The following is a 24,428-nucleotide window of genomic DNA, read 5'->3' as shown; positions in this document are numbered from 1 at the left end:
TATGCATTTGTCTCGATTTGCATTATAAGGGAAGTAAGTGATCAAATACATAGATGTTGTTACAAAGCTTAACAGATGCATGTTTTTTGTAACCATATTAGTGTAAAATGTTGCAATTCATATTGCTTTCACTTCTCTTTTTTTTTTCAGCCAATATTATTTAAAAGATTCCTGACTGGACATGGTGGCTCATGCCTGTAATCCCAGCACTTTGGAGGGCCATGGCTGGTGAATCACCTGAGGTCAGAAGTTCGAGACCAGCCTGGCCAAGATGGTGGAACCCCATCTCTACCAAAAAATACAAAAATTAGTTAGGTGCAGTGGTGGGCACCTGTAATCCCAGCTACTCGGGAGGCTGAGGCAGGAGAATTGCTTGAACCTGGGAGGCGGAGGTTGTAGTGAGCTGAGATCGCACCACAGTACTCTAGCCTGGGTGACAGAGCAAGACTTTGTCTCAAAAAAAAAAAAAAAGATTTCTGTACTCTCACATTATTTCAAAATGGTAAAAGTGTTTACATTTAATCCTTACAACATATCTTTGAAGTAATTATCTTAGTTTTGTGTGTGTGTGTGTGTGTGTGTGTGTGGTTTTGGGCTTTTTTTTTTTTTGAGACGGAGTTTCGCTCTGTTGCCCAGGCTGGAGTGCAGTGGCTGGATCTCAGCTCACTGCAAGCTCCGCCTCCCGGTTTTACGCCATTCTCCTGCCTCAGCCTCCCAAGTAGTTGGGACTACAGGCGCCTGCCACCTCGCCCGGCTAGTTTTTTGTATTTTTTAGTAGAGACAGGGTTTCACCGTGTTAGCCAGGATGGTCTCGATCTCCTGACCTCGTGATCCGCCCGTCTCGGCCTCCCAAAGTGCTGGGATTACAGGCTTGAGCCACCGCGCCCGGCCGGTTTTGGGTTTTTTATTGAGACAGTCTTGCTCTGGTTGCCCAAGCTGGAGTACAGTGGTGATTGTAGCTTACTGCAGCCTCAAACTCCTGGGTTTAAGCAAACCTCACATCTTAGCCTCACAAGTAGCTAGGACTATAGGCACATGCCACCATACCTGGCTATTTTTAAATTTTATTTATTTATTTAATATATATATATATATATTTTTGAGACGGAGTCTTGCTCTGTTGCTCAGGCTGGAGTGCAGTGGCCGGATCTCAGCTCACTGCAAGCTCCGCGTCCCGGGTTCACGCTATTCTCCTGCCTCAGCCTCCCAAGTAGCTGGGATTACAGGCGCCTGCCACCTCGCCCGGCTAGTTTTTTGTATTTTTTAGTAGAGACGGGGTTTCACCGGGTTAGCCAGGATGGTCTCGATCTCCTGACCTTGTGATCCGCCCGTCTCGGCCTCCCAAAGTGCTGGGATTACAGGTTTGAGCCACCGCGCCCGGCCTAATTTATTTTTTTGAGACAGAATTTCGCTCTTGTTGCCCAGGCTGGAGTGCAGTGGCACGATCTCGGCTCACCAGAACCTCAGCCTCCCAGGTTCAAGCGATTCTCCTGCCTCATGACCTCCCGAGTAGCTGGGATTATAGGCATGCGCCACCATGCCCAGCTAAGTTTTTTTTTTTTTTTTTTTTTAAAGGAGTCTCGCTCTGTTGCCCAAGCTGGAGTGCAGTGGCACAATCTCTGCTCACTGCAAGCTCCACCTCCTGGGTAGACGCCATTCTCCTGCTTCAGCCTCCTGAGTAGCTGGGACTACAGGCGCTTGCCACCATGCCTGGCTAATTTTTTGTATTTTCAGTAGAGACAGCGTTTCACCATGTTAGCCAGATGGTCTCGATCTCCTGACCTCGTGATCCACTGCCTTGGCCTCCCAAAGTGTTGGGATTACAGGCGTGAACTACCGCACCCAGCCTAATTTTGTATTTTTAGTAGATACGGGGTTTCTCCATGTTGGTCAGGCTGGTCTTGAACTCCCAGCCTCGGGTGATCTGCCTGCCTCGGCCTCCCAAAGTGTTGGGGATTACAGGCGTGAACCACTGCTACTGACTTGTGTTTTATTGTAGAGTTGGTCTTGAACTCCTGGGTTCAAGTGATCTTCCCACCTTGGCCTTCCAAAGCTCTGTGATTTCAAGCATGAGCCACTGTGCCTGGTCTTAGTTTTATAGATGAGTTCCAGGGCCTTATATGGTCTTGAAAAGACATGACAGACCTGGAGCTTCTTATTCCTAAGCTGGTAGTTTCTATAGCACATTGTCAATGCAAGGCTACAAATCCATACTGGATTTTTTTTTTTAAACCTAACTTTTGGCATCTTAATTGTTCTAACAATGGTATATATTTTGCTGAGTTTATAGATACCTTCCAGACAATACCTTTTATTGGATTAAAAATAAAACAAATTATATGAGTATTGACATAGAAGAGAGTTCATAGTTATACACTATTGCATCATTAATGATTCCATTTTGACTAGTTCTGTCTTTACTATTATCATTTGATGGAATGATGAATCTTTATTCTCATATAACAATTATTTCTAGGATGGTTGCCTAGTAATCCTAAGGTTCGCCAACAAATTGTTTTAATTTGCTTACAATTAAATTATAGTTTTTTGTTGTGTATTTTAAGAAATTCTGCTTTTCTTGACTTTAAAATTATCTTTGACCCCAACCTTTCCCTTGGAGCCCAAGTGTTTCCTCCTTCTATTTAAAGGTGGATTTCATTGACTGGGTAGACAACATGTGGCCAAGGCACTTGAAGGAAAGCCAGACTGAATCAACAAATGCCATCTTGGAGATGCAGTACCCTAAAGTGCAGAAGTAAGTGAAGCGCCCTGCATCTTCCTCCGCGTGCTGTGGGAGACCAGAGTAATGGCAAGGATTTGCTTCTCCCTTAAAAGCTTTGCTCTGTGTCCTAAATGATTAAAAAGATGAATTATTTAAAGATTAGACTTCACAGTTCCACAAGGAAGAGTGTATATGAGCATACCATAGCACACAACCACATGGTTAAAGGAAAAAAAAACTTAACATTTTAGTCAATAGAGTAGAAAAAAAAATAGAAAAAAAAAAAACCTTTTTCTGATAATGTGATGACTTGAAAATGCATTGCTTTTTCTCCTTCTGGAACTTGATTAGGTGGAAGATAAAGGGAGTATACAAGAGGAGAGTATGGCATTTTGGTGGGGCAGATGTACTTTCTTCCATCGGTACACTAATGCTGCTGCTTTTTTTGGGTCAGGTACTGTCTAATGAGTGTTCGAGGCTGCTATACTGACTTCCATGTGGACTTTGGTGGTACCTCTGTTTGGTATCACATCCATCAAGGGGGAAAGGTATGGTCATAGCTGTGATAGGGGTTGGAATCTGAAGTTGGTTATATGACTTTGCTTCAGTTCATGTATGCTTAATATACCCTGGAAATGAATCTGTTAGGGAATTGTCCCCATTCATATCTGGAAAGAATTATAGATTAAGTTTACCTTCTTGGCTAGTGTTCAGTAGAAATTAGTATTCATCTAGTTCACTATCATTACACCATTGGCACGGCACTTAGTAAATCTCAAGAATCCTGTTTCTAGATTCCTGAATCAGAGTTCTCCAAATAAATAGTGGAAGGGAACACGAATTTTGGATAGATTCACTGTGAAATCAGCAAATTAAGATCTAAACCAACTTTCCCTCTATGTAGCCGTTGGTCTGAAATGTGGCCAAAGGAAGCCTTTAAGTTCTTTTTGAGGATATAAATAGGTTATGAAGGATTATCTTTATTCAGTTATATTCCAGTTTGTGAAAATGCTTCTGAATGCTATATGAGAATGGAAATCTAGAATTAATACCCGAGGTTTATAGTATTACACTGTTGTTACTCTTTTTTCTCTTACTTGAAAAGTAGAACTAGAATGAGAACAGATAATGCCTTATTTAAAACATGAGGTCTTGGCTGGGCACGGTGGCTCACGCCTGTAATTCCAGCACTTTGGGAGGCTGAGGCGGGCAGATCACCTGAGGTCAGGAGCTCGAGACCAGCCTGACCAACATGGAGAAAGCACGTCTCTACTAAAAATACAAAATTAGCCAGGCGTGGTGGTGTAATCCCAGCTACTCGGGAGGCTGAGGCAGGAGAATCACTTGAATCCAGGATGTGGAGGTTGCGGTGAACTGAGATCGCACCATTGCACTGTAGCCTGGGCAACAAGAGAGAAACTCTGTCAAAAAAAGAAACAAACAACAACAACAAAAAAAAACATGAGGTCTTTTCCGGGCACAGTGGCTCACGCCTGTAATGTAGCACTTTGGGAGGCCAAGGTGGGCGGATCATAAGGTTAGGAGATTGAAAACATCTTGGCCAACATGGTGAAACCCCATCTCTACTAAAAATACAAAAGTTAGCTGGACATTGTGGTGCATGCCTGTAGTCCCAGCAACTCTGGAGGCTGAGGCAGGAGAAACCCTTGAACCCAGAAGGCAGAGGTTGCAGTGAGCCAAGATCATGCCACTGCACTCTAGCCTGGACTACAAGAGTGAAGCTCCATCTAAAAAAAAAAAAAAAAGTCCTAAGCAGAACAACTGTCTCCAAATCCAAAAGTCATTTTGTTTACTTCAGATCCCTTTAAGCCCTGTTGATCTTAGTTACTATCTTGGACAAAACAACCTGAGCCAGTCTCTTGAAGATACTGTGCCTAATTAACTGTGCTACTTAGGACTCTGGAGGCCAGACAGTCAGAGGTATTTAAGGGACTGCCTAGGTAATGAGATGAATGTCTCCCTTTTCTCTGAGTCCTGGATGGGTTCTGGGTTTTATAGTCAAACCCCAGGGAAGCCTTAATGCTGTTGTATCAAGTGGAGGATAAGAAAGATCTACTGCTTTGGACCTTCTAAGGTTTACCAAATAGTCAAGTTCTATAGGCTGGGAAAATTGCTTGCCTTTCCTCTGCCTGGTGGTCTTCATTTTGTACCTGTTTATCAGTTGAGGGAGATGACTGGGTCATGTCAATGGCTGTTAACAGACTAAAGTTTTTTAACTCACAGGTCTTCTGGCTCATCCCCCCTACAGCCCACAACCTGGAGCTGTACGAGAATTGGCTGCTGTCAGGGAAACAGGGAGACATCTTTCTGGGTGACCGGGTATCAGATTGTCAGCGCATTGAGCTCAAGCAGGGCTATACCTTCGTCATTCCCTCAGGTAAGCAAAATGGGAACAGTGGGTTATTTAGCCACTTTTTTTCTTAATGAAAAAGAAATTGATGGATTACCACCAAGGATAGTTACGATTCTGGGGTCTGCAGAAAACAACAGTGTTTCTTCCTGTCATGATGGAGTAGATGCTGAGGTTTTGTTTGTTTTGTTTTCAGTTTGAAAAGGCAGTGGCTTTCTAATAAAGTATATTAAGAATTGCCAGCAGAGGCTTTTCAGACATACACGTTTGGGATCTGCATTAGCTCTAGTAATTTAGAATCTCTATAGATAGGACCTGTTCTGCAGGTGATACACAATCTATGTTGAAGAGCTGCCTAATATTCTAGGGAATGACTGTGAAGGCTGGAGTGCTCAAGTCAGGGATGTTTTTGATCAAGTCATTAAATCAAAGTAAGTGCTTATAAAGATCACAGATTTTAGAGTCACAGACCTCTATTAGGATTCTGACTATGCATTTACCTGCTAGATACTACGCTTAGAGCAAATAATTAAATCTGTTTCTCATTTTGTTATAAGGAATATAAATGAGAACACATGTAAACCAAACTTATCCAGCCTACAGGCCACAGGCCTCATGCATCCCAGGATGGCTTTGACTGTGGTCTAATGCAAATTCATAAACCTTCTTAAAACATAATGAGATTTTTTTTTTTTTGCAGTGTTTTTCAACGTTGTCAGCTGTCATTAGTATATTTTATTTTATTTATTTATTTATTTTGAGATGGAGTCTCACTCTGTAGGCCCAGGCTGGAGTGCAGTAGCGCAGTCTCGGCTCACTGCAACCTCTGCCTCCCAGGTCCCGGTTCAAGCAATTCTCCTGCCTTAGCCTCCCGAGTAGCTGGGATTACAGGAGCGCCCCACCATGCCCAGCTAATTTTTGAGTTTTTACTAGAGATGGGGTTTCACCATGTTGGCCAGGCTGGTCTTGAACTCCTCACCCGCCTCGGCCTCCCAGATTGCTGGGATTATAGGCGTGAGCCACCGCGCCTGGCCATGTTAGCATATTTTATGTGTTGCCCAAGCAATTCTTCTTCCAGTGTGGCCCAGGGAAGCCAACAGATTAGACAGCCCTGAATTGTAAACTGTCTTGTACAGAGCCTGGTTTATAGTTGGTGCTCCAGTAAACGTTTATTATGTGCTAAGCAGTTGATGTGCATTTTCTCATTTAATGCTCATGAGCAACCATAAGAAGTATTATTTATCCTGGTTTTATACAGGAAATTGAGGCTTTGAGAGATTAACTTGACAAACCACTGAGAAGCAGAATCAGAGTGAAGAGTGTGATCTAGGGGTCTTATACTAGTTCTCTGAGAGAGACTTACTGTAACGTGTGTTTTCAGCCACTGCCCTCTGTTCCCTTTCTTCTAGGCTGGATTCATGCTGTGTATACTCCTACAGACACGTTAGTGTTTGGGGGCAATTTTTTGCATAGCTTCAACATCCCTATGCAGTTAAAAATATACAACATTGAAGATCGGACACGGGTAAGTAATCTTATATAACAGTTGGATGTGAAGAGGTTTACTTCAGTTAAGATAGATGTTACAAGAGATTCATTCATGATTTGTCAAAACTTCTATTTTTCTTTCAGTTAAAATGCAGTGTTGACATTTTGGGAACACACAAAATTTTAAATTTAATATATATATTTTTAAAGGCAGAATCTTGTTCTGTTTTCCAGGCTAGAGTGCAGTGGCGTGATCACGGATGACTGCAGCCTCAACCTCCCAGGCTCAAGCATCCTTCTGCCTCAGCCTCCCAAGTAGCTGGGACTACGGGCGCACACCACAGCTGACTAATTTTTTATTTTTTTCATAGAGACTTGGTCTTGCTGCGTTTCCCAGGCTGGTCTAGAACTCCTGGTTCAAGCAGTCCTCCAGCCTCAACCTCCCAAAGTGCTGGGATTACAGGTGTGAGCCACTGCGACTGGCCAAATAAAAAATTTTAACACGATTTACTTACTCAATTTTGAGGACTCCAATTCTGTGAGGTTTTTGGTATCTTGGATTTTTCTTTCCTTTTTTTTTTTTTTTTCTCCTTACTTTTTTAGCCAACACGATAGTGAATGGGAGAAAAGTAACGTTTTTTTTTTTTTTAACTTTTGGGACACAGTCTCACTCTGTTGCCCACGCTGGTGTGCAGTGGCACAGTCATGGCTCACTGCAGCCTCAACCTCCCCGGGCTCAATTGATCCTCCCACCTCAGCCTCCCAGGTAGCTGGGACTACAGGCACACGCCACCACACCCAACTAATGTTTTTTGTATTTTCTGGAGATGGGTTTTTGCTATGTTGCCCAGGCTTGTCTGGAACTCTTGGGCTCAAGTGATCTGCCCTCTTTGGCTTCCTAAAGTGCTGGGATTACAGGTGTGAGCTACTGCATCCAGCAGTATCTTGGATTTTTATAAGGCCAGACATGGACCTCTGGTAATCTTTTGAGCCATGTGTTTCATTTTTATGCTCACAGAATAATTTGGTGTAATGAGGCTTAACTCAAGTTTTAGAACTTTAAATTCATGTATCTTTTTCTACACTGATGACTATACTCAAAGCATCTTACTTTAATTATATAAATGTATATACTGTTTTTCTCAACTGGGATTTTAAGAGAGAATTAAGCCCAAAATAAAATAATTCGTGTATCTTATTTTCTCAGTTTTCCCTAGGATGATACACAGCTGATACCATTCTAGAGGCATAGAAAAAAGTTAATTTATTATATACAATGGATACCTCAAGGCAAGAGTTGACAAACTTTTTCTGCAAAGGACCAGATAGTAAATATTTTAGGCTTCGTAGGTCATAAAGTATCTGTTGTGACTGTTTAACCCTACTTTGTAGCATGAAATACTTAAACAAATGAGTATGGCTCAAATAACACAAAATTTTCATAGACACTGAAAGTTGAATTTCACATAACTTTAACAGGTCACAGAATACTCTTAAATTTTTTTTCAACCATTAAAAAATGTAAAAAGCGATCCTTTTATAGTTCATGATCATGATGATTAGGTGTTCGTGCACGTGTGTGAAAGATGCCACCCTCGAACCTTGTTACTATTAACACGTCAGCACATTACCTGTCTGACCCGGAAAAAAAAAAGGTAAAAAACACTCTTAGTTCACAGAAATCATAAAAAGAGGCAGCAGGCCAAATCCACTAAGTGTTGTTTGCTGGCTAGCCTCCATCGTAGAGAATGAGGGCTTATTTTTTAGCAGAATTGTAATTGGTAAGGGCTGAATCATATATGAAAGTATAGATGATACTGGGATTAAACAGCAATTAGAATATTTGGGGGTTGCGACGTTTGTAAGTTACTCTCAAGTAGCTTAGCAGAATACTAAGCTAATATGAAGATCAGCAAACCTGGGGAAATGTTAACAGTTGGAGAATTGCAGAAAAGAGCGTAGAAGTATTAATGGTACTGCTCTTGAAACTTTTTGGTAGAATTAAAAGTATTAAAAATTTAAAAATAGCAATTAATGAAGAATTCACAACTGTCATAAGGAATGGTTACTGACCTATGTACTGCGATAATAGTAAACCATTATGGTGCCTATTTTGCAAAATTTATTTTGGTGTAGGAGCTACTTATCACTATATACACCATTGGTATTATTGTTGGAGTTACAGGAATTGCCCTACTAGTAGAATTAAGATAGGAAGCCAGTGCTTCTTCAAGACATTTTATAAAAGTACATTTCTGTTTATTTGTTAAGAGTAACAAAAGTACAGGTCAGGCACAGGGGCTCATGCCTGTAATCCCAACCCTTTGGGAGCCCAAAGTGGGAGGAGTACATGAAGCAAGGAGTTTGAGACTATCCTGGGCAACAAAGCCGGGTGTGGTGGCGCATGCCTGTAATCCTAGCTACTGGAGAGGCTGAGGTGAGAGGATTGCTTGAACCTAGGAGTTCCAGGTTGCAGCGAGCTATGATGGTGCCACTGTACTCCAGCCTGGGTGGAAGAGTGAGACACAGTCTGTTAATTAAAAAAAAAAAAAAAAGTTGTCTATTCTAAAGCAGGTAAGTATTCTAAAATAGGGAAAATGTTTCAAAAGAGAAAAAATGTATAATTCCATAGTAAAATACTCCCATTTAACTCTCTGTCATTCTTAGAGGTAATTATGTACCCATTTTAAGATTCAGTCTGAAAATTAGTTTTTAGAGTGCGTTCCCTTTTTGTGGCTAAAGATGACTCTTATACCTGGGGCTTAACTGGTTCAGTTTCAGGGAAGAAAAGGAATATATATATTCAGTAACATAAAGTGAGCACCTTATCCCTGCATGAAGAGTTTTCTGCATAAAGAGAAGAAAAATAAGAGAAAAAATAAAAAATAAAAAAAAAGGCCGGGCATAGTAGCTCACACCTGTAATCCAGGCACTTTGGGAGGCCGAGGTCGGGAAGTTGAGATCAGCCTGACCAACATGAAGAAACCCTGTCTCTACTAAAAATACAAAATTAGCCAGGTGTGGTGGCACATGCCTGTAATCCCAGCTACTTGGGAGGCTGAGGTAGGAGAATTGTTTGAACCCGGGAGGCGGAGGTTGCAGTGAGCCGAGATCGCACCATTGCACTCCAGCCTGGGCAATAAGAGCGAAACTGTCTCAAAAAATAAATAAATAAATAAATAAATGGAAAAAAGAGTCCTACAAACTCTTAACTGGGAAAAACTCATCTTGATTTATCTGATTCCTAGACTTTATCAAAAATTTCAGTGTCTAATCATTGTTTTTCTATTTTTTCTAAGAATGGCTTTTTTAATTTCAAATAAAATCTTTCTGTAGTCCCATAAAATTTCATTGTGTTTCGTATATTTGTACACACAGCAATTTTTTATTGCTTTCCATACGATCTTTTTATGTGAAAGTATCAACCTGGCATTCATTTGATATGTTACTACTCTCTATAAAGTTATAAAAATCTCTATAAAGTTAAGAGAATGTATAGGGAATGCTTTACCAAAGAAATACAAAGCGTGTTGCAAACAAGACAATGTTCTGGTCACTTTTGCCATACCAATGTAGAAATTTACTATTAAGTGTTGGTAATTATTCTAATAGTGCTTAAAGGCTCAATAATTCTATAATGGGGAGTTTTAAAAATTCTTTCCAAAAAATGCTAACCCAGTCTTAGAAATTGATATGCATGGCCGGGCGCGGCGGCTCAAGCCTGTAATCCCAGCACTTTGGGAGGCCGAGACGGGCGGATCACAAGGTCAGGAGATCAAGACCATCCTGGCTAACACGGTGAAACCCTGTCTCTACTAAAAACTACAAAAAACTAGCCGGGCGAGGTGGCAGGCGCCTGTAGTCCCAGCTACTCGGGAGGCTGAGGCAGGAGAATGGCGTGAGCCCGGGAGGCGGAGCTTGCAGTGAGCTGAGATCCGGGCACTGCACTCCAGCCTGGGCGACAGAGTGGACTAAAAAAAAAAAAAAAAAAGAAAAGAAATTGATATGTAGCATAAGTAAAATGTAATGGGGTCAGGTTGGGTATGTGGTATCTCTTGGCTATAATTAATACAGTCTTACAAGCAAAAACTCAAAATTTTAATGCCTGTATTTCATATTTTCTTCCTTTTTTCTTTCTTTCTTTTTTATTTATTTATTTATTTTTGACACAGGGTCTCACTCTGTCGCCCAGGCTGGAGTGCAGTGGCATGATCTCAGCTCATTGCAGCCTCAACCTCCTAGGCTCAAGTGATCCTCCTGCCTCGGCCTCTTAAGTAGCTGGGACCACAGATGCACACCACCACACCTGGCTAATTTTTTTATTTTTTATTTTTTGTGGAGATGAGGTTTTACTAAGCTGCCCAGGCTGGTCTCAAACTCCTGGGTTCAAGCAATCCTCCGGCCTCAGGCCCCCAAAGTCTTAGGACCATGGGTGTGAGCCGCTATGCCCAGACTCTTCTTTTTTTAAAACTGTCATTATTACTCAGCTTTCAACTGATTTCCAGAGGGCTTTAGAATTTGGAGTTGTCCTGAACTCCTAATAAAAACCCTTCCAGAAAGTGTTGCTACACTTAAAAGGCTAATGGAGAGGCATAGTGTATTATATTTAATTTTGAGGGACCAAGTCTCCCTTAGTCAGAAATAAATGAATTTTACTTTCGTGTAAGAGAGTCATTCTTTTAGTTGTTGAAGTTTTAGCCACGTAAGAACCCAGAATCAGGGTCTGGCTACTATGCATTAGAAAACCGATTGGGTCTGACATGAGAAGTACATCTCCTCTCCTGCCTTGCCATGGGGAGAGTGATCTCCTTAGTCCCCCCTGATGCCCTGTGGCCTGATGACGGTTTTTGAAAAGGGACTCCTATCCTGTTCTCCGTGATTCAGGAAGATTACCTGATATAGAGTTTGAAAAGGGGTAGGTGAAGTCATTCCTACAATATGGGAGGAGATGGGAACATTCTCAGGAGCTGCATATTAAAAACAATTTTAAAAGTATCATTTGGCTTATCCTTTTGAAATATGACCTCTCTAAAAGAAAGCTGTATGTCCAGGCACGGTGGTTCATGCCTGTAATCCCAAGCACTTTTTGGGAGTTTGAAGTGAAGGATCACTTAATCCCAGGAGTTTGAGACCAGCCTGGACAACATAGTGAGACCTTATCCCTACCAAAAATTAACCCCTTTCCAATTTTCCCCAATAATACTCAGCAGTGGCACTTGGCAGCTGCAGCTTTTATTTATTTGTTTTTTTCTTTGAGACACGGTTTCGCTGTTGTTGTCCAAACTGAAGTGCAATGGCACGATCTCAGCTCACTGCAACCTCCACTTCCCAGGTTCAAGCGATTCTCCTGCCCCAGCATTCCGAGTAGCTGAGATTACAGGCATGCGCCACCACGCTAATTTTTGTATTTCTAGTAGAGATGGGGTTTCACCAGGCTGGTCTCAAACTTTTTTTTTTTTTTTTTTGAGACGGAGTCTTGCTCTGTCACCCAGGCTGGAGTGCAGTGGCGTGATCTCTGCTCACTGCAAGCTCCGCCTCCGGGGTTCATGCCATTCTCCTGATTCAGCCTCCCGAGTAGCAGGCACTATAGGCGCCCGCCACCAGGCACGGCTAATTTTCTTGTATTTTTAGTAGAGACAAGGTTTCACTGTGTTAGCCAGGATGGTCTCTATCTCCTGACCTCGTGATCCACCCACCTCAGCCTCCCGAAATGCTGGGATTATAGGTGTGAGCCACCACGCCCAGCGGCTGCAGCATTTACCCTAGGATAACTTTGCCATGAACTATCTCACTATTATTTTCGCATCACTCCAGTATACTGACTTTGAAAAAAAAAGATATCAATCTATTTATAGCATTCTGTTTTTAGTAGTATTTCTGCTTACAAAATATAGTTATTCTTGATTGCTGAAAATGTCAGATCCTAGAAAACGTAGCATTCCTGTGCATGATGTTAATATCATTCTTGTCCGGGTATGGTGGCTTACGCCTGTAATCCCAGCACTTTGGGAGGCTGAGGCAAGCAAATCACTGGAAGTCAGGAGTTTGAGACCAGCCTGGCCAACATGGTGAAACCCTGTCTTTACTAAAAATACAACAATTGGCCAGGCGCGCTGGCTCACACCTGTAATCCCAGCACTTTGGGAGGCCAAGGCGGGTGGATCACCTGATGTCTGGAATTCAAAACCAGTCTGACCAACATGGAGAAAGCGTGTCTCTACTAAAAATACAAAATTAGTCCCGCGTGGTGGCGCATGCCTGTAATCCCAGCTACTCGGGAGGCTGAGGCAGGAAAATCACTTGAACTCAGAGGTGCAGGTTGCGGTGAGCCAAGATCACGCCATTGGACTACAACCTGGGCAGCAAGAGCGAAACTCTGAATAAATAGCTGAGTGCAGTGGCTCATGCCTGTAATCCCAGCACTTTGGGAGGCTGAGGTGGGTAGATCACCTGAGGTCAGGAGTTTGAGACCAGCCTGGCCAAGATGGTGAAACCACGTCTCTACTAAAAATATAAAAATTAGCTGGGCATGGTGGTGCACACTAGTAATCCCAGCTACTTGGGAGGCTGAGGCAGGAGAATCGCTTGAACCCAGGAGGCAGAGGTTGCAGTGAGCCGAGATTGCACCATTGCAGTCCAGCCTGGGCAACAAGAGCAAAATTCCGTGTCAGAAAATAGTAAAAATAATTAATTAATTTAAAATAACAATTAGCCGGGTGTGGGGGCACACGCCTGTAATCCCAGCTATTCAGGAGTCTGAGGCAGGAGAATCGCTTGAACCCAAATAGTAATAATATATCATTCATGAACAGTTTTTGGCCAAAGATTCATTTGATGGATCCGATTTTTCTGAAATAGACAATCCTGATGATTCAGAATATCCTGCTGTTTTGTTTAGAAATAACTCCAAGGACAGTTTTTATATTTTATTCTCACCTTGAAAATCAGATTTCCTTCAGCATCAAAAAGCATGTTTATGTAAAATTAAATGAGCGCTGGCCGCAAGCTGCTCTTTTATTTTCTAAAAGGGAAATGAGTTAATAAATTAGCCAGGTGTGGTGGCACACACCTGTAATCTCAGCTACTGGGGAGGCTTTGGTGGGAGGATGATAGCCTGGGTGAAAGCAAGACCCTGCCTCTAAAAATAAAAGTTTAAAAATGGTTTTTTAAAAAGGCAACAAAATATATTTAGGATAATCCCCATCATTGGTCTTCCTCACTGATTAATCTGTGCTGATTTGTCCTTTCCTGGCCTGTGATATATCTAAAGAGTACCTTTTAAAATTAGTATCCAGCTGAAATAATAATGAAAATGCTTTTTTGGGGAGAATGGAAAGAAAATTAAGATAGTGATTGATTAGGTCGTATGGAACGTTAATCTGGTTTGTGGACATACCATTTTGGCAGACTACAAAGTTTGAGGCAGGCAAACTGAGCATCAGTAGTGGGGAAAATACCCAACCTGGTGCCCTAGACTAGACACGGTCTGAGAGTGAGTCTCTAGTCAAACTTGAGTATATGTAATTACGTAATACTAACATGTCACTTCATCTCATGTCCTATTTTTCCATGAGATTCTTTGTTCCATGGCCTTCTGATTGAGGGGCAAACATAGTAAAGCAAGAGTACTTTGCATACCTTTTTCTCAAGTATTTTGTGTCTTACTCTTACATTTTACTCTGTCCCAAAACCCAAACTTTCGTTTTGATGCCTTCCCACTTAACCAAGACAGGTTCTTGGTGGTTCTAAATGGTCTTCCTCAAGTACCGTTTTTTGGGGTGTTTTTTTTTGTTTGTTTGTTTGTTTGTTTTTTTGAAGACAGAGTCTCACTCTGTAGCCCAGACTGGAGTGCAGAGGCATGATCTCAGCTCACTGCAACCTCCGCCTCCCAGGTTCAAGTGATTCTCATTCCTCAGCCTTCTGAGTAGCTGGGATTACAAGGTGTGCACCACCACACCTGGCTGATTTTTGTATTTTTAGTAGAGGCAGGGTTTCACCATGTTGGTCAGGCTGGTCATGAACTCCTGACCTCAAGTGATCCACCCATCTGGGCCTCCCAAGTACCCTTTATCTTTAGTGATTATTTCTCAAGACCATCATTTTCTAAGTTGATGGTTCTACTTAAGTTTTTGCTTCAGATGCCAAGCTGGGTTTGCAGGTTGACTGGTGAGAGTATTTCCTGGGTTAATGATTGCAGTGATTCCGTTTGTTGTACTCTCTTTCCTTGAAAATGGTCATCTTTTCTCTATTATATTCCTCTGTAGGTTCCAAATAAGTTTCGCTATCCGTTCTACTATGAGATGTGTTGGTATGTGTTGGAGCGCTATGTGTACTGCATAACCAACCGTTCCCACCTAACCAAGGAATTTCAGAAAGAGTCCCTCAGCATGGGTAAGTATTCTGCCTATAGGAGCTTTGAAGACATCACTTAGGACTGAGGGTAAGGCCCGAAATACTCAGTAGGCTGTCACTCAATATGTTCTTGGTTTTTTAATTCATCTACTTGGAAGTACCAAATTCATTCATTGGAATTGAATACCAGTTACCTACCCAGATGTGAGTTAATGGCCAAATGAAATACTCTGGATCTGGTCTTTGTCTGAGTTGCTATTACTTAGCTCCTCAAGGATGATCAAGTGGGACATGCTGGTTCACGCCTGTAATCCTAGCACTTTGGGAGGCCAAGGTGGGCAAATGGCTTGAGCCCAGGAGTTCTAGACCAGCCTGGGCAACATGGTGAAACCCCATCTCTACAGAAACTACAGAAAATTGGCCAGGCATGGTGGCTTGAGTCCCAGCTGCTCAGGAGGCTGAGGTGGGAGGATCCGCTGGAGCCCAGGAGGTCGAGGCTGCTATGAGCCGAGGTCATGCCACTGCACTCCAACCTGGGCGACAGAGTAAGACCCTGTCACGAAAAAAAAAAAGAAAGAAAGATGATCAGTTGTCTAATACGCTTTTTTGTTTTTGTTTTTGTTTTAGAGACAGGGCCTTGCCCTGTCATCCAAATTGAATTGCAGTGGCATGATCATAGCTCACTGTAACCTCAAACTCCTGGGCTCAAGCAGTCCCCCTCCTGAGTAGCTAGGTTTACAAGCACACACCACTGCGCCCAGCTAATTCTTACTTTCTGTAGAGATGAGATTTTGCTGTGTTGCCCAGACTGGTCTCTAACTCCTGGCCTCAAGCTGTCCTCCTGCCTCCACCTCCCAAAGCATTGGGATTACAGGTGTGAGCCACCACACCTGGCCCAGTTGTCTAATGTGTTTTATTGTATAAAGAATGGTCTTTGGCACAATAAAAACTAGGACTACATCATCAAAATAACCTGTTATATTCTAGGCACTATACTAAGCAGTTTACATTTATTAAATTCTTATTATTAACCTGAGAGGTAGGTATTATTATCCTCATTTTACAAATGAGAACATTAAGGTTCAAGGATATTTAAAAACTTGTCCATAAGCTTAAAGTTAGTAAGTGGCAAAGCCACAGCTTTTAGAGTCTGACCAGCCTGGTTCAGCTTCACAGCTTAAACCAGGTTGGTCAGACTCTACAGTTTATGCTCTTAATCTCTGTGCTTTCAGGTTGCCCCAACATCTATCAGAGAAATTTAATTAGATGACAGTGTAGTTTCAGTATACATTTTTAGACTCCTTCTATGTCTGAAATTGGTAAGGACTCAACACCATAATATCCTGGGATCACATGTTCTTATGCAATCTTTAATCCAAGCAAGATACTTTTTGCTTTAGCATTTTCCTTTTACTGCATAATTTTAGTCATAGTTTGTATTCTCAGTTGAAAATAAAAAATGGGCCGGCCGCGGTGGCTCACACCTGTAATCCCAGCACTTTGGGAGGCCAAGGCGGACAGATCACAAGGTCAGGCGTTCGAGACCAGCCAGACCAACATGGTGAAACCTGTCTCTACTAAAAAATACAGAAATTAACTAGGCGTGGTGTCACGTGCTTGTAGTCCCACGTACTCAGGAGGCTGTGGCAGGAGAATCGCTTGAATCCAGGAGGCGGAGGTTGCAGTGAGCTGAGATCATGCATGTGCACTCCAGCCTGGGTGACAGAGTGAGACTCCGTCTCAAAATAAATAAGAAAATAAAAAATGTTCACTCAATATATGAAAGCAGGATACAGAATTGTATAAACAGCATGATCTTAATCTTGTTTAAAAATAAATCTAATAGAGCTAGGCACTGTGATGTGCACCTGTAGTCCCAGCTATTTGGGAGGCTGAGGCAGGAGGATCACTTGAGTCCAAGAGTTCAAGACCAGCTTAGGCAACATAGTGACACCCCTATCTCAAAAAGTAACTAACAAAACACATATAGACCAGGCATGGTGGCTCATTCCTGTAATCTCAGCACTTTAGGAAACCAAGGTGGAAGGCGCACCTAACCCCAGGAGGTTGAGACGAGCTTGGGCAACATGACCAGAACCTGTCTCTACAAAAATTTAAAAAATTAGCTGAGTGTGGTGGCGCATGTCTGTGGTCCCAGCTCTTTGGGAGGCTAATGTGGGAGGATTGCTTGAGCCCAGGAAGTTGAGGTTGCAGTGAGCCATGATTGCATTGCTGCACTCCAGCCTGGGCAACAGAGTGAGACCCTGTCTCCAAACAAACAAACCACAACATAAAAAAAAAAAAAAAAAACCCACATCTAATCATACACATCCGTTAAACATGGAAAGAAAATATATTGTACTGTTTAGTTGTTATTGTAGGGTGGAGGGATAAGGGATGACTTATTTACTGCTTTGCATCTTCTTGCATTTTCTAAATTATAATAGAAAAAAACCAGTGAACATTATCACTGTGTTTTGACTATCAAAATCTTCCTTTTCAAAAATAGTCACTTTGTTTTGTTATTTATGTTGTTAGGATTTCAACTCCAAAGCTTAATTTTAAGACCAAAACTTTAGACCCAAAAAAAAAGTTTGATTTTTTTTGTTGTTTTTGTTTGTTTGTTTGTTTGTTTGTTTGTTTGTTTGAGACAGGGTCTCACTCTCTTGCCCAGGCTAGAGTGCAGTAGTATGATCACAACTCACTGCAGCCTCAACCTCCCAGGCTCAAGCAGTCTTCTCACCTCACCCTCCCTAGTATCTGGGACCACAGGCATGCATCACTATATGCAGCTAATTTTTTTAATGTAGAGATGGGGTCTCACTATGTTGCCCAGGCTAAAACTATTTTTTAAACATATGTGCTTCTTACTGTCTTCTCTTTTAAAAGGTAATGAAATTATAATCCCAGATTCAAGCTTTAACTTGAAACTCACTTACAACCACTTTGATAAGTAACTGATTTCTAGTACACAGTTCAAAGACTAGGTCCTACCCAAACTTTAAAAAATCCAATTGACTGTTACCTAGATGTCCTCCTAGGTCAGGATACTGTTTCTACCTGTAACTGTGATTTTCAACAGTGGACAAATGGGTTGGCATAAAGATAGACCATTTTTTTAAATGTGGTGATTTTGTCATTTATAGCCTCAAGGCCCCCGTCATGCCACCTATTTCTCTTGCTGATCACATGGCAAAGTGAAATGTTCTTACTGCATTTTTTCTTTATATTGGTAGATTTGGAGTTAAATGGGTTGGAGTCTGGGAATGGGGATGAGGAAGCAGTGGATCGAGAACCCCGACGCTTGAGCAGCAGGCGTTCTGTCCTCACTAGCCCTGTCGCGAATGGCGTCAACCTGGATTATGATGGACTGGGCAAAACCTGCCGAAGTCTTCCAAGTCTGAAGAAAACTTTGTCTGGGGACTCATCTTCTGACTCTAGCCGGGGATCCCACAATGGACAAGTGTGGGATCCCCAGTGTGCTCCCCGAAAGGACAGGCAAGTGCATCTGACCCATTTTGAGCTTGAAGGCCTTCGCTGCCTTGTAGATAAGTTGGAGTCTCTGCCACTGCACAAGAAATGTGTCCCCACAGGGATAGAAGATGAAGATGCTCTCATTGCTGATGTAAAGGTAAGGGTTTGAAGTGTTATATGACAACTACTGATCTGGCTGTGGCAGTCAGTTTCCAGATTCAGTGGGAGAAAGTATAGGAATTTTGGATGATCTCTGGTACAGAGAGAAGTTAATATGCCTATGCGTTTGTTACTGCTGCTCAATGTTTTCATTCCTAGAATGAGGTTATGTCCCTGTTTTGAAAATACTAACATTTGTGTGTTCATTTAAGACTTAAATTTAGTCTTAAACATAGGTTTCAGGCTGACCCCAAAAATAAAGGTGACCCTAAGAAAATATTTAAGAAATGTTACATTAAACTTAAGTTACCTTGAGATAAAAAGCAGGACAAAAGTGACTGATAGGAATCTCATTCTAAGCAGATTGAGAGAAATGAAATTGTTCTATGCTGGGTTAATGTTGAGTAGCTTTAGCATCTTTAGATTCACATTTATTTAACATCAAGACAAATACATCGAGAAAAGCATCATTTTAAAATAATTCATCCCAGGGCTGGGTGCGGTGGCTCATACCTGTAATCCCAGCACTTTGGGAGGCTGAGGCAGCCAGATCACAAGGTCAGGGGTTCAAGATCAGCCTGGCCAAGATGGTAAAACCCCATCTCTACTAAAAATACAAAAACTAGCCAGGCATGGTGGTAAGCGCCTGTAATCCCAGCTGCTTGGGAGGCTGAGGCAGGAGAATCGCTTGAATCTGGCTGGGGTGGAGGTTGCAGTGAGCCGACAGAGTGAGACTCCATCTCAAATTAAAAAGAAAAAAGAAAAAAACAATTAGCTCAGCATGGTGGCGGGTACCTGTAATCCCAGCTACTGGGGAGGCTGAGGCAGAATCTCTTCAACTTGGGAGGTGAAGGTTTCTGTGAGCCGAGATCACATCATTGCACTCCAGCCTGGGCAACAAGAGCAAAACTCAGTCTCAAAAAAAAAAAAAACTTAGAATAATTTTGTGACCTCAGTGAAAATGGACTACATGTTTCATAGTAGGTCTTTTCCATCCTTGATTCCTCATTCAGGTTTTCTGTGGCCACCACATAACCAGATGAGGTGCTCCTCAGCTTCTCCTGGCCACCTCAGGAAAGAATTCCAAAGACTAGGATAGGACTTCATCTTTTATTCTTTTTAAAATCAACATTTTAATTAGATCTTATATTGTTTATGTGTCAGTGAAAAGGTAAAAAATAACAGAGGCCTAAAAGGGGCAAAAACCTGATAGAGTTGGTCCTCCTTAGTAGCGATAGAAACTGAACAGTTGGTGTTATAGTTTGGTTTTATAATGTTTGCGATAAGAAGAGGCAGTTGATATCATCATGGCTTTTATTTATGGGAGGAAATGACAAAGTTCCAGGTAGGTGTGGTCCTGCTTCTATAATGATTCATGTGTGCAACAAAACAAATTTAAACATACTTTCCCAGACTTACTTCATACCCTTAAATGGACAAAGGACATTCAGATTTTTCATTTCCATTGTGGTAAGACTTATATTCCATTATGGATGCATGTGGGAAACTTTAAATTGTGACTTTTTTTTTTCTTTTGGAGACAGAGTTTTGCTCTTGTCGCGCAGACTGGAGTGCAATGGCGTGATCTCGGCTCACTGCAGCCTCCACCTCCTGGATTCAAGCAATTCTCCTGCCTCAGCCTCTTGAGTAGCTGGGACTACAGGAGCGTGCCACCACAGTGGCCCAACTAATTTTTATATTATTAGTAGAGATGAGGTTTCATCATGTTGGTCAGGCTGATCTCAAATTCCTGACCTCAGGTGATCCACTCGGCTCAGATCGCTTGAGCCCAGGAGTTTGCGACCATCCTGGCCAATATGTCGAAACCCCATCTCTAGAAAAAATACATATATGTAAATTAGCTGGGCATAGTTTCGCGTACCTGTAGTCCCAGCTACTCAGGAGCTGAGGCAGGAGAATCACTTGAACCCGGGAGGCGAAGGTTGCAGTGAGTCGAGATTGCGCCATTACACTCCAGCCTAGGTAATGGAAGTGAAACCCTTTCTCAACAAGAACAGCAACAAAAAAAATTGGAGTAGTTTAACTAGTTAAAGTAGCTAAATAAGGAGATTTGAGGTGACAGAGTGGTACAGTGGTATACCAAGGGAAAAAGTAGAAAGATTTGGGTTAAATATTAAGCAGAGTCAGCAAGAAGAGAGATGAGTTAAGAAGAAACATCTAAAGAGGAGGGTTAGCATTATGAAAAGTGTCCGGAGAGAGCTTGCTTGTGTTAATCAGGGACCACTGAAAAAACGTGACTGCTGTCACTGGCTAAGATATAGTGGCAGAGGCCAGAGCATGAGGAACAAATAGCCAGTGAGATGACTACACAGGCCGACAGTGTTTGAATTCTCCCTCCGGAGACTTATCCACACCTTCTCATTTACCCAAAACTACAGTCAAAATGTAGCTGACATCAGAAGACAACAGATTTAGATTCCAACTCTGCAGGTGTAGTTTAAGATCAAATAGATTAATTATTCCTATATTTGATCAGTTATGCTAAATCTCAGAAAAGATATAGCAAGCTTAGAGCTTGAATACCTTGAGAATCTGAGCATCACTCAAAAGAAAAAAGCATTAGATTGGGTAGGTACTGAATCACTCCACAGCTGGGGACTTTGCATGCTAGAAAACTTGATGCTTATAGCACTGATGGCTACACTTCAGTGCGGGACAAAGCTAGTGCAGTTTACCCTTCCTGCAGAGAGAGGAATTGTTTGCTGTTGTGACCTATTTGGCTTTCAGAAATAATTAGTAGAAGAGATGAGGGGAAAAGTGGTAGATGAGATATTCATAATATTCCAAGGAAAAAATAGTGCATTTCAGTGCTGTGATAAAAGGGCTCTGGGCCGGGCGCAGTGGCTCATGCCTATAATCCCAGCACTTTGGGAGGCCAAGGCAGGCAGATCACGAGGTCAGGAGATCGAGATCATCCTGGCTAACACGGTGAAACCCCATCTCTACTAAAAATACAAAAAAATTAGCCAGGCGTGGTGGCGGGCGCCTGTAGTCCCAGCTACTCGGGAGGCTGAGGCAGGAGAATGGCATGAACCCAGGAGGCAGAGCTTACAGTGAGCCGAGATCGCGCCACTGCACTCCAGCCTGGGCGACAGAGCGAGACTTCATCTCAAAAAAAAAAAAAGGGGGGGCTTTGAAGATTCCTAAAGGTTAAGTTCTACAGTGTTGAAGAACAAATCATAGAATATAGAGTTGGAAGGGGATTAAGTGAAAAAGTAGGACATTAAAAAGTACTGACTTAGGCAGGGCCCAGTGGCTGACACCTCTTGTCCCAGTGCTTTAGGTGGCGTAGGCAAGCAGATCACTTGAGACCAGCCTGGGCAACGTGGTGAAACCTCATCTCTACAAAGATACAAAATTAGCCAGGTGTGGTAGTGTGTTTGTTATCCCAGCTACGTGGAAGGCTGAGGTGGGAGGATCGCTTGAGTTGCGCAAGTTGAGGCTTCAGTGAGCTGCGATCTCACTACTGCACTCCAGCCTGGGCAAAAGAGTGAGACCTTGTCTCATAAAGAAAGTAGGCCGGGCTTTCAGTGAGCCGAGATGGCGCCACTGCACTCCAGCCTGGGTCTGGGTGACAGAGCGACACTCCGTCTCAAAAAAAAAAAAAGGTAAAATATTGACTTACTGGTAAAGCTATCAGTGTGTATATATAAGGTTCTGTTTGAGAGGGGTCGTGGGTAATGTTGACTCCTGAAAGTGTGCATAGGTAGAATGGGGTTCTCCTACTATGACAATTTTTGTTTGTTTGTTTTTTTGTTGTTGTTATTTGTTTTTTATTGAGACGGTGTCTCGCCCTGTCGCCCAGGCTGGGGTGCAGTGGTGCAAACTTGGCTCACTGCAAGCTCCACCTCCCAGGTTCACGCCATTCTCCTGTTTCAGTCCCCCAGTAACTGGGACTGTAGGCGCCCGCCACCACACCTGGCTAATTTTTGTATTTTTAGTAGAGACGGAGTTTCACCGTGTTAGCCAGGATGATCTCGATCTCCTGACCTCATGATCCACCCGCCTCGGCCTCCCAAAGTACTGGGATTACAGGCGTAAGCCACTGTGCCCGGCCTTTTTCTTTTCTTTTCTTTTTTTTTTTTTTTGAGACTGAGTTTCATTCATTTTGCCCAGGCTGGAGTGCAATGGCGCAATCTCAGCTCACCGCAACCTCCGCCTCCTAGATTCAAGCGATTCTTCTGCCTCAGCCTCCTGAGTAGCTAGGACTACAGGCATGTGCCACCATGCCCAGCTTATTTTTGTATTTTTAGTAGAGACAGCGTTTCGCCATGTTGGCCAGGCTGGTCTTGAACTCCTGACCTTGTGATCCACCTGCCTTGGCCTCCCAAAGTTCTGGGATTATAGGCGTGAGCCACTGTGCCTGGCCAAGATATTCTTAACTTTCTAAAATTGATAAGTTGTGTTATTGATATATGTTGAATAAAAAAGGACATGGAGGCCGGGCGCGGTGGCTCAAGCCTGTAATCCCAGCACTTTGGGAGGCCGAGACGGGCGGATCACGAGGTCAGGAGATCGAGACCATCCTGGCTAACACGGTGAAACCCCGTCTCTACTAAAAATACAAAAAAAAAAAAAACTAGCCGGGCGAGGTGGCGGGCGCCTGTAGTCCCAGCTACTCCGGAGGCTGAGGCAGGAGAATGGCGTAAACCCGGGAGGCGGAGCTTGCAGTGAGCTGAGATCTGGCCACTGCACTCCAGCTCGGGCAACAGAGCAAGACTCCGTCTCAAAAAAAAAAAAGGACATGGAACAGTATGTATACTATGATCCCATTAATGTAAGAAAAAGTGTATGCGTGTTTGGGCATTGCAGAGGAATCTAGAAGGGTACATCCCAACCTGCTGATAGCAGGGCATAGTAGGGTGGTAGTAGTCATCTGGAAGAATTTGAGGTTTCTTTGTTTTTGTGGGTTTTGTTTTGTTTTGTTTTGTTTTTTTGAGGTGAAGTGTTGCTCTGTCACCCAGGCCAAAGTGCAGTGGCATGATCTAGGCTCATTGCAGCCTTGGCCTCTTGGGTTCAAGTGATTCTCCTGCCTCAACCTCCGGAGTAGCTGGGATTATAGGTGTGTGCCACAACGCCTGGCTAATTTTTGTATTTTCAGTAGAGATGGGGTTTCACCATGTTGGCCAGGCTGGTCTTGAGTCCTGACCTCAAGTGATCCGCCTGTCTAGGCCTCCCAGAGTGCTAGAATTACAGGCATGAGCCACCATGCCCAGCCAGAATTTGAGTTTTTAATCAGATTGTTGTTTTTGTTCGTATTTATTTTGGTGATAAAGGAATTCTTAACATAGGTGCCTATATAAAAGACGTTTTTAATATAACAGTGTATCTGGCTGCCCAGCTCACTTAATAAAGCAAATTCGATGTTGTTGAATACTTTTCTACCTTCCTATTTTCTCTAAACATTTTGATAAGCCTGCTTTGATAAGCCTGCTTCATACTTTGTGACTTTTGGGTAAGTTACTAAACTTACGAAAACCTATTTTCTCCTCTATAAAATATCTCTGTGAGATTGTTGTTAAAATTAACAAGATTAGGCCGGGCGCGGTGGCTCAAGCACTTTGGGAGGCTGAGACAGGCAGATCACGAGGTCAGGAGATCAAGACTATCCTGGCTAACATTGTGAAACCCCGTCTCTACTAAAAAAATACAAAAAACTAGCCGGGTGAGGTGGCGGCCGCCTGTATGTAGTCCCAGCTACTCGGGAGGCTGAGGCAGGAGAATGGCATGAACCCAGGAGGCAGAGCTTGCAATGAGCTGAGATCCGGCCACTGCACTCCAGCCCGGGCGACAGAGCGAGACTCCGTCTCAAAAACAAAACAAAGCAAAACAAAAAAATTA

General features: G+C 42.7%; 1 protein-coding gene and 1 pseudogene across 4 annotated transcripts in view; both read left to right on the top strand.

Annotated features, from left to right (window-relative positions):
• Positions 1 to 24,428, top strand: part of KDM2A (lysine demethylase 2A) — a 146,884-nt gene that overhangs the window by 100,727 nt on the left and 21,729 nt on the right. For all 4 annotated transcript variants that reach the window (XM_023186306.1, XM_023186303.3, XM_023186304.2 and 1 more), the window contains 6 exons: positions 2,649 to 2,755; positions 3,177 to 3,270; positions 4,967 to 5,120; positions 6,503 to 6,618; positions 14,846 to 14,972; positions 18,170 to 18,564. In XM_023186306.1, coding sequence (XP_023042074.1) covers positions 2,649 to 2,755; positions 3,177 to 3,270; positions 4,967 to 5,120; positions 6,503 to 6,618; positions 14,846 to 14,972; positions 18,170 to 18,564 — 993 coding nt within the window. The remainder of the gene's footprint in view (positions 1 to 2,648; positions 2,756 to 3,176; positions 3,271 to 4,966; positions 5,121 to 6,502; positions 6,619 to 14,845; positions 14,973 to 18,169; positions 18,565 to 24,428) is intronic.
• LOC111522509 lies at positions 8,113 to 8,222 on the top strand (annotated as a pseudogene).

Source organism: Piliocolobus tephrosceles, chromosome 13 (genome assembly GCF_002776525.5).
Source record: "Piliocolobus tephrosceles isolate RC106 chromosome 13, ASM277652v3, whole genome shotgun sequence".
NCBI classification, from domain to species: Eukaryota; Metazoa; Chordata; class Mammalia; order Primates; family Cercopithecidae; genus Piliocolobus; species Piliocolobus tephrosceles.
The sequence above is the reverse complement of the archived record's forward strand: the minus strand, read 5'-3'. Positions and strand labels throughout refer to the sequence as shown.